This window comes from Manis pentadactyla, chromosome 10 (genome assembly GCF_030020395.1).
Source record: "Manis pentadactyla isolate mManPen7 chromosome 10, mManPen7.hap1, whole genome shotgun sequence".
NCBI lineage: Eukaryota > Metazoa > Chordata > Mammalia > Pholidota > Manidae > Manis > Manis pentadactyla.
Genome location: NC_080028.1, coordinates 23,941,586 through 23,953,941, shown reverse-complemented (window position 1 = coordinate 23,953,941; position 12,356 = coordinate 23,941,586). Strand labels below are relative to the sequence as shown.

General features: G+C 36.3%; 1 protein-coding gene across 1 annotated transcript in view; it reads right to left on the bottom strand.

Annotated features, from left to right (window-relative positions):
• NTN4 (netrin 4) overlaps nucleotides 1-12,356 on the bottom strand; it is a 106,494-nt gene that overhangs the window by 15,658 nt on the left and 78,480 nt on the right. Inside the window, exons 6-7 of the mRNA XM_036891303.2 lie at nucleotides 2,636-2,849; nucleotides 2,101-2,216 (exon numbers count right to left, since the gene is read on the bottom strand). Coding sequence (XP_036747198.2) covers nucleotides 2,101-2,216; nucleotides 2,636-2,849 — 330 coding nt within the window. The remainder of the gene's footprint in view (nucleotides 1-2,100; nucleotides 2,217-2,635; nucleotides 2,850-12,356) is intronic.

The following is a 12,356-nucleotide window of genomic DNA, read 5'->3' as shown; positions in this document are numbered from 1 at the left end:
AAAAAACTTGATTTTTACAGATTTGGCTTAGCAGACCAATTTGGAGAATTATGAAAATCATTGTGTTAGAAAAATAGAAGAAAACTTTTAAAAACAGTTATTAAAGTTAAAATTATAGAATTCAGATTATGTAGCATTAAGGCAAAAAGCTAATGAAAGAAACTTTTTTTTCAAATGCTAAGAAGATAAATATGACAACTTCATATTACCTTATCATTCCCATCTTCTTTACTGTTGTAAATTAATATGAAACCATTAGGAAAATTATCATAAGATTATATTAAATGGAAAAAAACATGATGCAGAATTAAAAATATTAGTATTTCTCAAATCTGGGATCTTGATTCTTGAAGGATCCGTAAGTGCTCCATGAGAATGTATTAAATTGTTGTTTCTTTCTTTGCTCCTGCCAGGTGGGCCTTTTTGCTGTTTCTGTTCCCACTTCAGGGCTTTTGCACTTGCTGTCTTTTGCCTAAACTCTCCTCTCTCTATTATCTGAATAGCTCACTCTCTTACCTCCTTTAGATTTCTTTCTCACACATTATCTTTCATAAGGCTTTCCTTGATGACCTATTTAAAAATACGCCACTTCCAAGCACTTCTTATCCCCTTCCTGATTTATTTATCTAACTAAACATCTCTAATACTAGAGAAATTAATATTTCTCTAATACTAAATGTCATTATACTAAATATTTTATTTATTTGTTTATTATCTGTCTTCTTCTGCAAGAATGTAAGCTCCTGAGGCTGGGATTTTTGTCTGTTTGGTTAAATTACTACATTTACAGCCCTGGCACCAAGTATGGGTATATTGGTTGGATCAATGTATGAGTTAATAAAGAGCACCTACAAATTAGTAAAAAAATTTACAAAAAAAGGAGACCTAAATGGCCAAGAAACCATGAAAAAGTACTAACCATGTTAGTAATTAGGAAAATACAATTTGGAATGGCAAGATGCCATTTCACATCCATCAAACTGGTGAACATTGAGAAGTTTGCATTAACTTTCGATGTTCAATAAATACTAAATGAGTCCACCTGTACTTGAGTTAGTGAGTTAGAATAGTACTTGGTCCCTTGTATGTGTTATATAATAATTTCTTAAATAAACACAAAGCGTTAGCAAGGATGTGGAGCAACAGGATGTCATACTTTGCTGATGGAATGCAAATATATATAACCACTGCAGAGAACTACTTGGCAATATGTAGTAAATTTGATAATGAATGCACTTGTGACACAACAGTATCCTAGAACAGTATCCTAGGTTGTACCCTAGAACAAGGGTCAGCAAATTTCCGATAGGGGAATAGATAATATTTTGGGCTTTGTGGGCCAAGAGACAAAATTAAAGATATTATATGAGTACTTATATAACTATTTAAAGTATGACCATTTAAACCTTACAGCAGGTAGCTTGTAGGCTATAGAAAAACAGATGCCAGGCCAGAACAGGCCTGAGGGCCATAGTTTGCAAGCCCCTGCTCGAGTGAAGTTCCTTCTCAAGTATACCAAGTTGCATATAAGAGAACATTCATTGTAGTATTATAGCATTATATATAACAGTGGAAAACTGATAATTGGAAATATCCTATATGGCAAACAATGGGAAAATAAAAAGTGATACATGCATACAATATAATAACTAAATCTTAAAAAGTATATGTTCAGGTCAAAAATGTTTTAAGGAGATGGGTAAGTTATGTGCATAAAAATTTTTAAACACTGTACATATATATTTGTAGTAAAGTAGTGAGAACATGAAAGTGAATGATAAACACCAAAATTCAAGTTAGTGCCCATTCTGTGGAGTAAGGGAGGCTAGCAAGCTTATAGATTGGTACACAGGGTCTTCAAATGTATCTATGACCTTTTAAAATTTAAATGGAACAATTTATGACAAAATTTGGTGTGTATGTGGGTATTCATATAACATTTTGGAATTCATAATGTTTAATAATGAAAAAAACTATTAACCTCAGAACTAAAGAGTTCCCCTCATAAGATTCAAAAGCTATGTTCTGGTTTTTTAATGAATTGCTTTTACTGAAGACCAGACCTGGAAATATGATATTTTGTTTTATCTGTTGTCTCACCTGAATGTCGAAGTGCAGAAAATCCTTGCTCATCCTCCCACTCCCAGACTGGTTCACTCTTATTGTGCATGGAATGGAAGTCAGGAATTTCATGATACCAGTCTACATCTGTGTTGCTAAAAAAAATAGAAAAAGATTTAAGAACTTAAGGAATTTCCTAGAACTTGCATGAAATGAATATTATCTTTATATATTTATAGAAATTTAATATATATAAATATATTTGTAGAAATTTACATACTTATAGAGATTTAAACCTTTTCAGCTACCTTCCCATCCTTTCACTTTTCATAGTGTGTTAAAGGACCTATTGTTATGAAGAATTTATTTTGTAAAATGAATGAGACCACCTCTAGAATCTTGCAAGAACAAATTACTTGACTCTGCAATTTGACAAAAATTCTTCAAAGACATGTACAAATACATCTTTGCTCCACTAATGGCCTGCAAGATATTCCAAACCACTGCCAGTTTTGAAGATCTTCAAAAGAACCTGAAAGACACAGAGATGAGAGCAAGAGCCACGTGCTTTCACCTGCTGATGCAGTCTCCCGAGAGAGGGTCGCAGCTCCCCGCGCAGTCACAAGGCCTGCAGCCGTAGTCTCCGAAGCCCCAGTATCCCACCATACACCTGTCGCAAAATGGCCCTGCCACCCCAGGCTTGCAAAGGCAGTCACCATTGCTAGGGTCACAGAAGGTCAGTGAGCTAAAGGGAAGGACAGCTGATCCAACTGGATGACAGGAACACACTGCAACAGAAGAGGACACACAATGACTAATGAGTTACTAGATTATCTGTGGAGATTAGACCTGGCAAACCCAAAATGGTTTCCTTTCACCAGACATCAAAACCTCTAACACTCCTCTGTTAGTCAGTTGGTATATGCTTGAGAATGAAAACTAATTACAGATAGGAAGCTATAATGAGAGAAGCATATCTGCTGCAAATGAACCACAACATTTCTTTTAAAATTAGGGGCATTAAATATGAATGGCTTTTGTTTGGAGTGATGAGAACAAATTAGCAAATAAGACAAAGAAGGGACAGTTGGTGAGAAAGGAACAAAATCTTGAGAGTATGGTATTCTGGAAGCCAAATAAAGTTTCAACATCAGGTAGGCAACATCAACAGTGTTAAATGCTGATAGGCCCAAGAATATGAGGAATGGGAGTGGATTTTTTCATTTGACAAAATGAAGGCCATTGGTGTCCTGACAGGAGCAGTTTCAGTATAGCAGTGAGTTCGAACCTAACAGACAGCTCTTTTGACGAGGCACAGAAATGTGATGGCTAGAATGGAATGGGATATGAACTCAAGTGAAGGCTTGCGTTTTTGTTTGTTTCAAGATGGGAGAAATTATAGCATGTTTACTGTTTGGTGTTGATTGGAGTGATCTAGATCTAGCAGAAAGGGAAATGCTGATGACCTAAGAGAGGTGGGAGAATTGCTAGAGGGATACTTGAGTAGAGAGTGAGGAGGAGTGATGGGATCTGATGTAGGGGGAATGTGTTGGCCTTGGGCAGGAGCACTATCAGCTCACAGTAACAGGATGGAGCTCACAGCATATGCACACAAGTGCAAGTAAGTGGATAAATGCAGTGGTGGGAGATGATGGAATTTTTCTTCTGATTGCTTTGTTTTCTGATGAAATGGGAAGCACGGTCATCAGGTAAGAGAGATATGAAAAATGGAAGTGGAAGAGTGAGTGAGAGACTTAGAAAGTGAAGTATAATTGCCAGGCAGCATAAAGGCCACATATGAGGTTAGTAGTCATGAATCTATGCGACGCCAGGTAAAACTGTTGGTTGTTTCTTTAGTCCTACATACAGCCGAGAGGGTTCATGTCTGGTATAGGAAGAAAGCTGGATTTAATGTGCATGGTGCTATGGACTGAAAGTTTGTTCCTTCCAAATTCAGGCATTGAAGGCTGTCCCCGATGTGATGATAGTATTTAGGGGTGGGGCCTTTGGGAAGTTCGGATGTGGTCTTGAGGGTGATGATTTGGTGAGCTTATAAGGAGATGAAGAGCTGAGAGCTCTCTTCTCTGTGAAGATGTGAGACCACAACAAGAAGTTGGCAGTCTGCAATCTGGAAAAGAACTCTCACTAGGACTAGACAACACTGGCACGATGATCTTGGATTTCCAGCCTCCAGAATGTGAGAAATGAATGTTTATTGTTTAAACCACTCAGTTTATGGTATTTTATTACAGCAGCCTGAATGAACTAAGACACATGGGGTTAAATCCAGTTTCTCAGACTAGAATCTGTAATCAGCCATTTCTGCTACTCCTTGCTGTTAATCAACAGTCCTCCTCCTCAGCCGTCTTCCAAGTCCTGCCATTGCCTACTGCCCACACTTTGACAATCCCCAACAATTTCTTTGTTCCTGGGATAGCAAAATTAGCTGAATAAAGTAAAAAGTGTGCTTTTGGGTTCATCACTGCACCCTCTTCATGTACCCTAACCTCTGTTGTGTCCAATAAATTGATGCTTATTAACCCCACTTATTTGATTTTACCTAGCTTTTTAAAAAAATAAAATAAAAATCCTCATAGTGGCTATCCCAAAATTTCCCTAGTCTTTTTAATTCACCCTAACCACTTGGTCTGAAGATTCTAATTCATTGATAAGGTCCTCTGGATAATCTTTTCTCCACTTCATAATCTCATCTTTCCATGAGAATCACATGAGAAATGCTAGAAAATATCTTAATCAATGACCTTGCTTCTGACTAGCTCTGTGATCTTGGGTAAGAAATTTAATATTCCTCAAACTCAGTTTTTTCAGTGATGTGTCTACATCTCACAGAAATTTCATGAAGATAAAATTATTTTAAATGAAATTAATCCATCAAGGTATATAGCACAGAGTCTGACATCTGCAAAGACAACTCTTCCTGCTAAATCTTCTCAACTAATATTTTAGATCCCACTCCCTCCCTTAATTCCTTGGAAACTTCTTTCATTGATTATTTTCTATCATTAAAATCCCTGTTTGGCTTCAGTCTGGCTTCCTACCTCAACTAGTGGCTGACTGTGACTTTTGGCAAGACATCTGGTCTCTTAGTATCTCAGTTTTCTTGTCTTTATAATGAAAATGAGAATAATACCTATGCCATGAAGCTGTTGTAAGGATAAAAGGAGATCATGTATGTAAAGTACTTAATGTAGTGTCTGGCACATGGTTAATTAATAGCGAATTAACTAATTAATTAATTCTTGTACAGGTAGAGGATCTATGCTTCTATAAGTAATTGTGCCAGCCCTCAAGGAACTCACAGTCTTGTTGGGGAAACTGAAGTAAGCAAAAAGTCACCATACACTGATTAAGTACTCTAAGAAAAGGAGTACAGATGAAGGGAACACAGGCTGAAAGAATCACATGGGGTCCACAAAGGAGGGGCTATTTAGACATCTGAGCCCATCCTAAAAAATGAGTAGACATTTGCAAGTTGAAGTGGAGGGGAAGATAGGTAGTTGCTTATTCCAGCCTGATCTTTAAATACTCTCCCTATCGCATTTCCTTTAAATGATTAAAACAAAATGTAATTATGGTAAAAAAAAAAAAACACATACCATAAAAATGTACCATCTTAACCATTTTTAAGTGTATATTTCATCCTCATTGTATTTTTTTTCCTGTCTTTTATGTGGAAACTCTGCTGCTTCCTGAAAACGTGAAGTTCTCTCATGCCTCGGTGTCCCTCGCCATGCCTGCATTGCCTGTCCCTGCTTGGTCCATCTGGATCCCAACATGCTTCCTGTCCCACTCCCTCCAGACAGTTACCCACTCTCTCTGTGTTACCTGTGTTCTTAGCATGTATTTCTATCAGGTGCATATCACAGTACATCATCATTACTTGTATGCTTGTCTCCATTACTCCTAGACTCTGCACTCACTGACAGAAGGATCTTTATCTTCTTATTTTTGTTTTCCAGGCTCTAGAACAGTGTCCAGTACATAGTCAATGCCCAAATAAGCATTTGTGGAATTGACTGAAGGACATTCCATGCCATGAGAATTGTGTGAAAGGGCATGGCCTTTTTGAGGAATGTGAGAAGTTTAGTGCGTCTAGAATATACATTGAGTGGAAAGTAGTTGAAGCTGATGAGGCAGAAGAAAAAGCCAGAGTTAGGTTTGGAGCCAGATTGTGGAAAGGCCTAATCCAAAAGGTTGAATTTTGTCCTATGGGTATTAAGGACCATAAGAAGTAAGACTTTAAAGAAGCAGAATTATGACATGGCTATTATTTAATTTTGGCTGATTTTTTGGTGGCATTGTGTGATGTATACTAGAGTGGGGAGAGACTGATGATAGGGAAACCAAAGCAAGGAGAGAGAATAAGGACCTGGACTCAGGCAGTAGATGAAGGAACAGGAGGGAAGGTTGGATGTGAAAATTTTTGTTTTCTTAGATTGAATTGATAGGATTTGAAGTCCATCGGATGGGGAGGAAGAAAGCATTGTTGAGGGATAGCAGAAACTGTGGAAGATTTTAAGGTTTCTATGAAAGTAAATGGCTAGTGACATTATTTACAAACATTTAGATTTATTTACATAGGGCCAGAGCATGCTGGGATAGGTAGATCCATGTTAGGGGCGGAGCTAGGGAAGAGAGGGAGAAGAGAATTGGTTCAGGGCTAGACATATCAAGTTTCAGATATGTGGAGAACACACTAATAAGTTATAATAGGCAAGCAGAAATAATAGCCTGGGGGAATAGTTGGGATCACAAATACAGTTTTAAGAGTTGTCAGTAGATGGGAATTGTGAAATTAAGAGAGCTATTTGAGTTTTTCTGGGGATACTGTGTAGAGAACCACTTGGTTGAGAACCACTATAGTAAGCGCATGGAATGTAGTTTTTTTTTTCTTTTTTGCAAAAGGTATGATTATCTTTTTGGGAAGAGTATCTTACCCATTAATTTATTTCCTCATTCAACCAACAAATGTTAGTTAATAATTCTAATATTTATGAAGCATTTGTAACTTACAAAACACAGTTATCCTTTAGTTGAACATTTAAGGTCCTTCATACTATGGCCCTAGCCTACTTTTCCATTTTATCTCTCATTACTCTCTTGCATACAGCTTTTATTCTAATTAAATGGGACCAATTCTTGCATATAGACCTTTTCTAGTTAAATGGAACCCCAATATTTCCTGTTTCTGAACCTTTATTAATTTCAATAGGGAAATGCTTCCATTTATATCTATTTTTAAAAATTCTATATGTCCTTTAAGGTATATTCAAGTGTCACCCCTAACGGTGTCTTTGAAAGGATATGGAATTAGAGTCAAGACAATTCAACCATATGGACAGTGGAAGTACCCAAAGTCAGAGCTCTGTTTGTATCTTTTGTACTAAAAACAGAACTTTTGAAATTGAAATTTAATGATATTTGGAAAAGAAGAATGAGATGCAGCACTCTTCCCTCTGCCACACTGTCCCACCTCACCAAGTGTGAAGCCCAAGTACCCATCAAAGGGACAGGTTTACCTTCCTTTACAAGTCATTCCTTATTTTTACACATTGAATATGATCCATTCTTTCTTTGAAACCCTTTAGTGATTTAAAAATAACATTTCTTCTTATAGCTTTGATCACTTCTTTTGCATACAGACCATCAGATGTTCTACTTTTCCCCATCAAAACAGTCTATAAGTTCCTTGAAGGTGAACCTGGGTCTCATTCACCTATCTACCAATTTATTGGAGGCAGACTTGAGTTTAACTCTCAGCTAATTTTTCTTAACCTTTATGAGCTCCATATTTCTATTTTACCAGGTTGTATTAAGGATTAAATGAAAGATAATGTATGTCCCTAATACTTAGTAAAATTAGCAAATAGCAGATTACAACTGCTCAAAAAATGATGATTTAATTGAATTAAAATGCAGTGATAAAAAAAGGCTATTTACAAAGGATGATAGAAGAAAATGCCAAGAGATGTTGTTTGAAAGGATAACTGTGCATTGGTTAAAGGCAGTGTTTATACATTCATGTACTCAACAAATACATAATGAGCACCTACCATCTGCTAAATACTAAGGAAACTCCTAGGAATCTAATTTGAATAAGACAGTCCTGACCCTTGAAGGGATCCATAGTTTAGAAGAATAATTACTACAAGATAAAAAAAAAAGCTTATCTAATGCAAGAAGAGAAGTAAAGATTTTGCCTCTAAAAGATTGAGTTTCTCAGAACAGCTTTATTTAAATTCATACAGTTATGGTCATCACTGTTTCTACATTAAATCCCCTGAAACTTTTTCTTTGATTGGGCTTCATTATGAGACCATTTAGGCATTTTTCTCTTAAGTTGGCAAGGCACTATTGATTTGTTATTTGTTTTTGATTAAGAAATAATTTTGAGAGAATATGTGTAGCACAAATACATCAGAATGCTATGTGAATGCTAGGTGCTATTTTTAAATGAAATCACATTATCCAATATAAACATTTCATCATTTTGAGGTGACTAAACCAATAGTTACTATAACACTCAGGTAAATGAACTTGGCTCTTGAGAGCAGATAAGAGAACCAGAAGAAAGATGTTGTAGGACTTCCATCCATTGTAATATATAGTATTCCACCAAAACCATTATTTTTTACTGTGAAAGAAAATTCAAGCCTTCCTGGGATTTGACCTCTCTATATTACCATATATTTTAAAACCTGCACACATTTCAGAAATGGCCAGAGAAGAATGTGTCTATCACATGTGTTAGTGGATTTCTGTCAGTGTGACTTTTTACATAATTACAAGACAAAAATACCATTTGAAAACTATGCAGAACTAGCTCCAGGCAGAAGGCCCTGACACCTTTCATGGCATACTTTTTTCAGACTGCACACTGAGGCTTGCCTTGCATACCTCTCTCCTGAAGTTTGTAGTGTAGGTAATATCTGACACACATAATCTACATTTCTAATTTTCTTCCCAAATGCAGGTATGTTTTCTTCTTGCTTGGGGAAGAAAATTTCTTCTTAGATTTTTGTTTAGGTTCTGATTCTTCAACATACATTTTTTTTAACTGATTGTTGATTCTAAACTGTAACCCAAGCATTTAACTTTTACATATTCATTACAATGAATGCCCAAGTTACAGCCCAACTGGAGTGACATAAATCTTTGACTTCATCTTCGTGTTCTCTTGTTAGACATAAAAACCAATAGTAAGGATTGAACTATCATCATAGACTATCATTCTGAACTTAATTATTTTTTATGATAATTTTTGGTATATAGAGTGGTGGTGAGTTGTCCTTAAAAGCCAAAATAGTGCTTTGAGAGGCAGCCAGATATGTTTGGAATCTATGTGACCTGTCTAGGTAGCAAGTCATATATTATTGGAGTAATTATTACACACACACACACCCTCACTCCCCCCCCCCACAAAAAAACTGTCCATGGCTGCTCTCATAACCAAATTGGCAAAACGAAATTATTAAAAAGAGATTTTCAGCCCAGGGCACTGAAAAAATTACGTCATTTTTAATTCCTAAATATTTTCCCAAGATTTCTTTAATAATGCAAATGACTGATTTTAAATAGTACATTCTCTAGTGATGTGTCCTGTTTTAAGAAAACCTGAAGTAATATTACAAAACATTCAAAACAGACGAGATAGGGGAAATGGGTACTTTTGCAAAAGATTTTACAACAGTTCCCCTTTAAATAATGAATAGAGATAAATTGCTAAATGTTAACACAAATTTTATTTACAGACGTATGTCTGCAGCAATATATCTGTTAGGTGAAGCACCGTCCCTTTACAGCATTTACAGAAAAGAGAGGATGCAAGGCTGTTCTGGAGCATCTTCTACCAGGAAACATAACTGTTAATGAAACAATGGATCAACACATTTTTAAATAAACTTGTATATCTGTAAGTCTCTGAAACTAATAATTGTTTCAGTCACAACAGCTGACAGTAAATATAGCTGTTTGGAAATCACCTGTAAGATGTATTAGGAAGACAGAAAATAAAACAAAGGCAATATAATAGAGTTGGTAAGGGCACAAACTTAGGAATCAGACTAGATGAGTTCCAATTCTGGTTATAAGGCTTATTATTCTTTATAATATTTTGTGAAATTAACCTCCTCAAGTTTTAGTTTTCTCACTGATGAAGAATAATAACACCTATGCCATAGGGTTGTTTATATGAGGATTAAATGAGACGTATGTATGTATTTCACAATGTACCAGGTATTTAGAGACACCCAATGCTCAGAGAATATTATTATTTTGATGAAACATATTAGTTTAAAAACGTCCATTATTCATTCATTCATTCACACCATCAGCAAAGAGTTCCTGACTTTAATGTCAACCTGAACTACGCTAAGGGCTAAAGATATAGAGACAAATACAGGGTTATAACTATTCAGTGAGGAAAGAGAGATATGCAAATAAATAATCACAGGCAGTAAATGATATGATGAAGGCAGTCCAGGGTACATGTAAACACAGAGGAAAGAGGAATAACTGCCTTATTGCAGGTCTAGGTTGTTTTTAAGGAAGTCAACAATCTGAGTGGCTTTCAAAATAAGCTGAAATTCCTTGCTTTGCACCTGGGAGGAATTTGGTGGCAAACAGCTTTCTTGACTATTCTGTCTTGTGGACTTAGGTTATTCTTCTGTTTACATGTTCTTTTCTATGGATTAAAAAAAATAATAATAATCCCTTGTTACTCTTCTTTTATGGATCAGAGTATGCTCAGAAAAAGTAGGGTCCTGTGGCTTATAGGAAGGTACCCCACAATGTAATGTAGGACAAGAGGCACAGCTGTCAACCTATGTGAATAATAAGTATGTAAATATGAATACAAAATGGCCAGGAAAATGCGGGAGAGTTATGGCTTCCTTTATTCTGATGGAGTTGCTAAAGCCTTTCGTGATGGATGGACTCAAAGGAAACCACTGCCGTCTTTGCAACTTAATTTCCACCTTCATTAGAACTCTAGGAGACTGTTTACACATCTTTGACTCAGAGAGTGATCCATGATGCCAAGATTGCTGTAGAAACAACCAATTGAGTTCAGCATCTTACCGTTTCAGTTGCTAAGACTCCTTAGTATTACCGGATGGCTATAGTCTTTTGCTATTTTGTTAATAAAAGCTACCCTGGGAGCAAAATATTCTGAAAGTATTTGCTCCTCATTTAGCTTTTCTAAAAATGGAACTCAAAGTTCAAGGCCCTCAGCTGGGAAAGATGCTGCTCATCCAGTGCTGTCATCACTGTGCAGCAGCCTACTACTTCAGCAGCGCCTCCCAGCCTCCCAACATTGTTTTGTCCTGAAAAGGCCAAGGCCCTACAGAATTTCTGAAGGGGAATTTTTAGTATCAAAGCCATTTCAAAGCAGCCCAGCTGCCTGCCGAGGTTCTTAGAGGGAATGGGAGTTAAGGGAGGATGACTTTGTGATGCAGCTCTAAACAGAAAGGAGACAGTATGAACTATATTAAGTGTGTAGTTAAATGTTAGATAAAATGAAGTCTTCTACCTTTTTTTTTGGTACTGTTTTCTTCTTTACCTCTACTATCAACTATTTTGCTAGTGGAGGAATAGCTAGACAAAAATAAAGAAAAAATTGTAAACAAATCCTACTCTGTCAAAGGCAGTATGGTATAACTTCTTACTGTCCTATGCAACATTTTTCTATTTATCCTTTAATGTTATATGCATTGAGTTCAAAGATAGCTAGTTCCAAAACAGCAGCAGACTCACAGCCTCCAAGAAGGGAGTAGTGGTTACCAAAGGGAAGGGGTTGGAAAGGGTGGGTGGGGAGGGAGTGTGAAGGGGATTAAGGTACATTATAATTAGCACACACAATATAGGTAGATCAAGGGGGAAGGCAGAATAGCATGGAGAAGACCAGTAATTACTCTACAGCATCTTACTAGGCTGATGGTCAGTGATTGCAATGGGGTGGGAGAGAATGGAACTTGATAATATGGGTGGATGTTGAAACCACAATGCTGCTCATGCGAAACCTTCATAAGATTATATATTGATGATACTATAATGAAAAAAAAAAGATAGCTAGTTCCACAATATCAAAGCATGTTAATTTCAAATAAAATTATGCTAGAATTATTCTAACAAGAAAATAATTTAAATTAAGACTTGCCTTTAACTTACTGAAATGCAATATTTCATGAGTTTTTGTACATCCCACACTAAAAAGGAGATCCATTTATACATGAAATCTAGTCATTCCTTGCCTCTATTTAATGCTTTTAAATAAT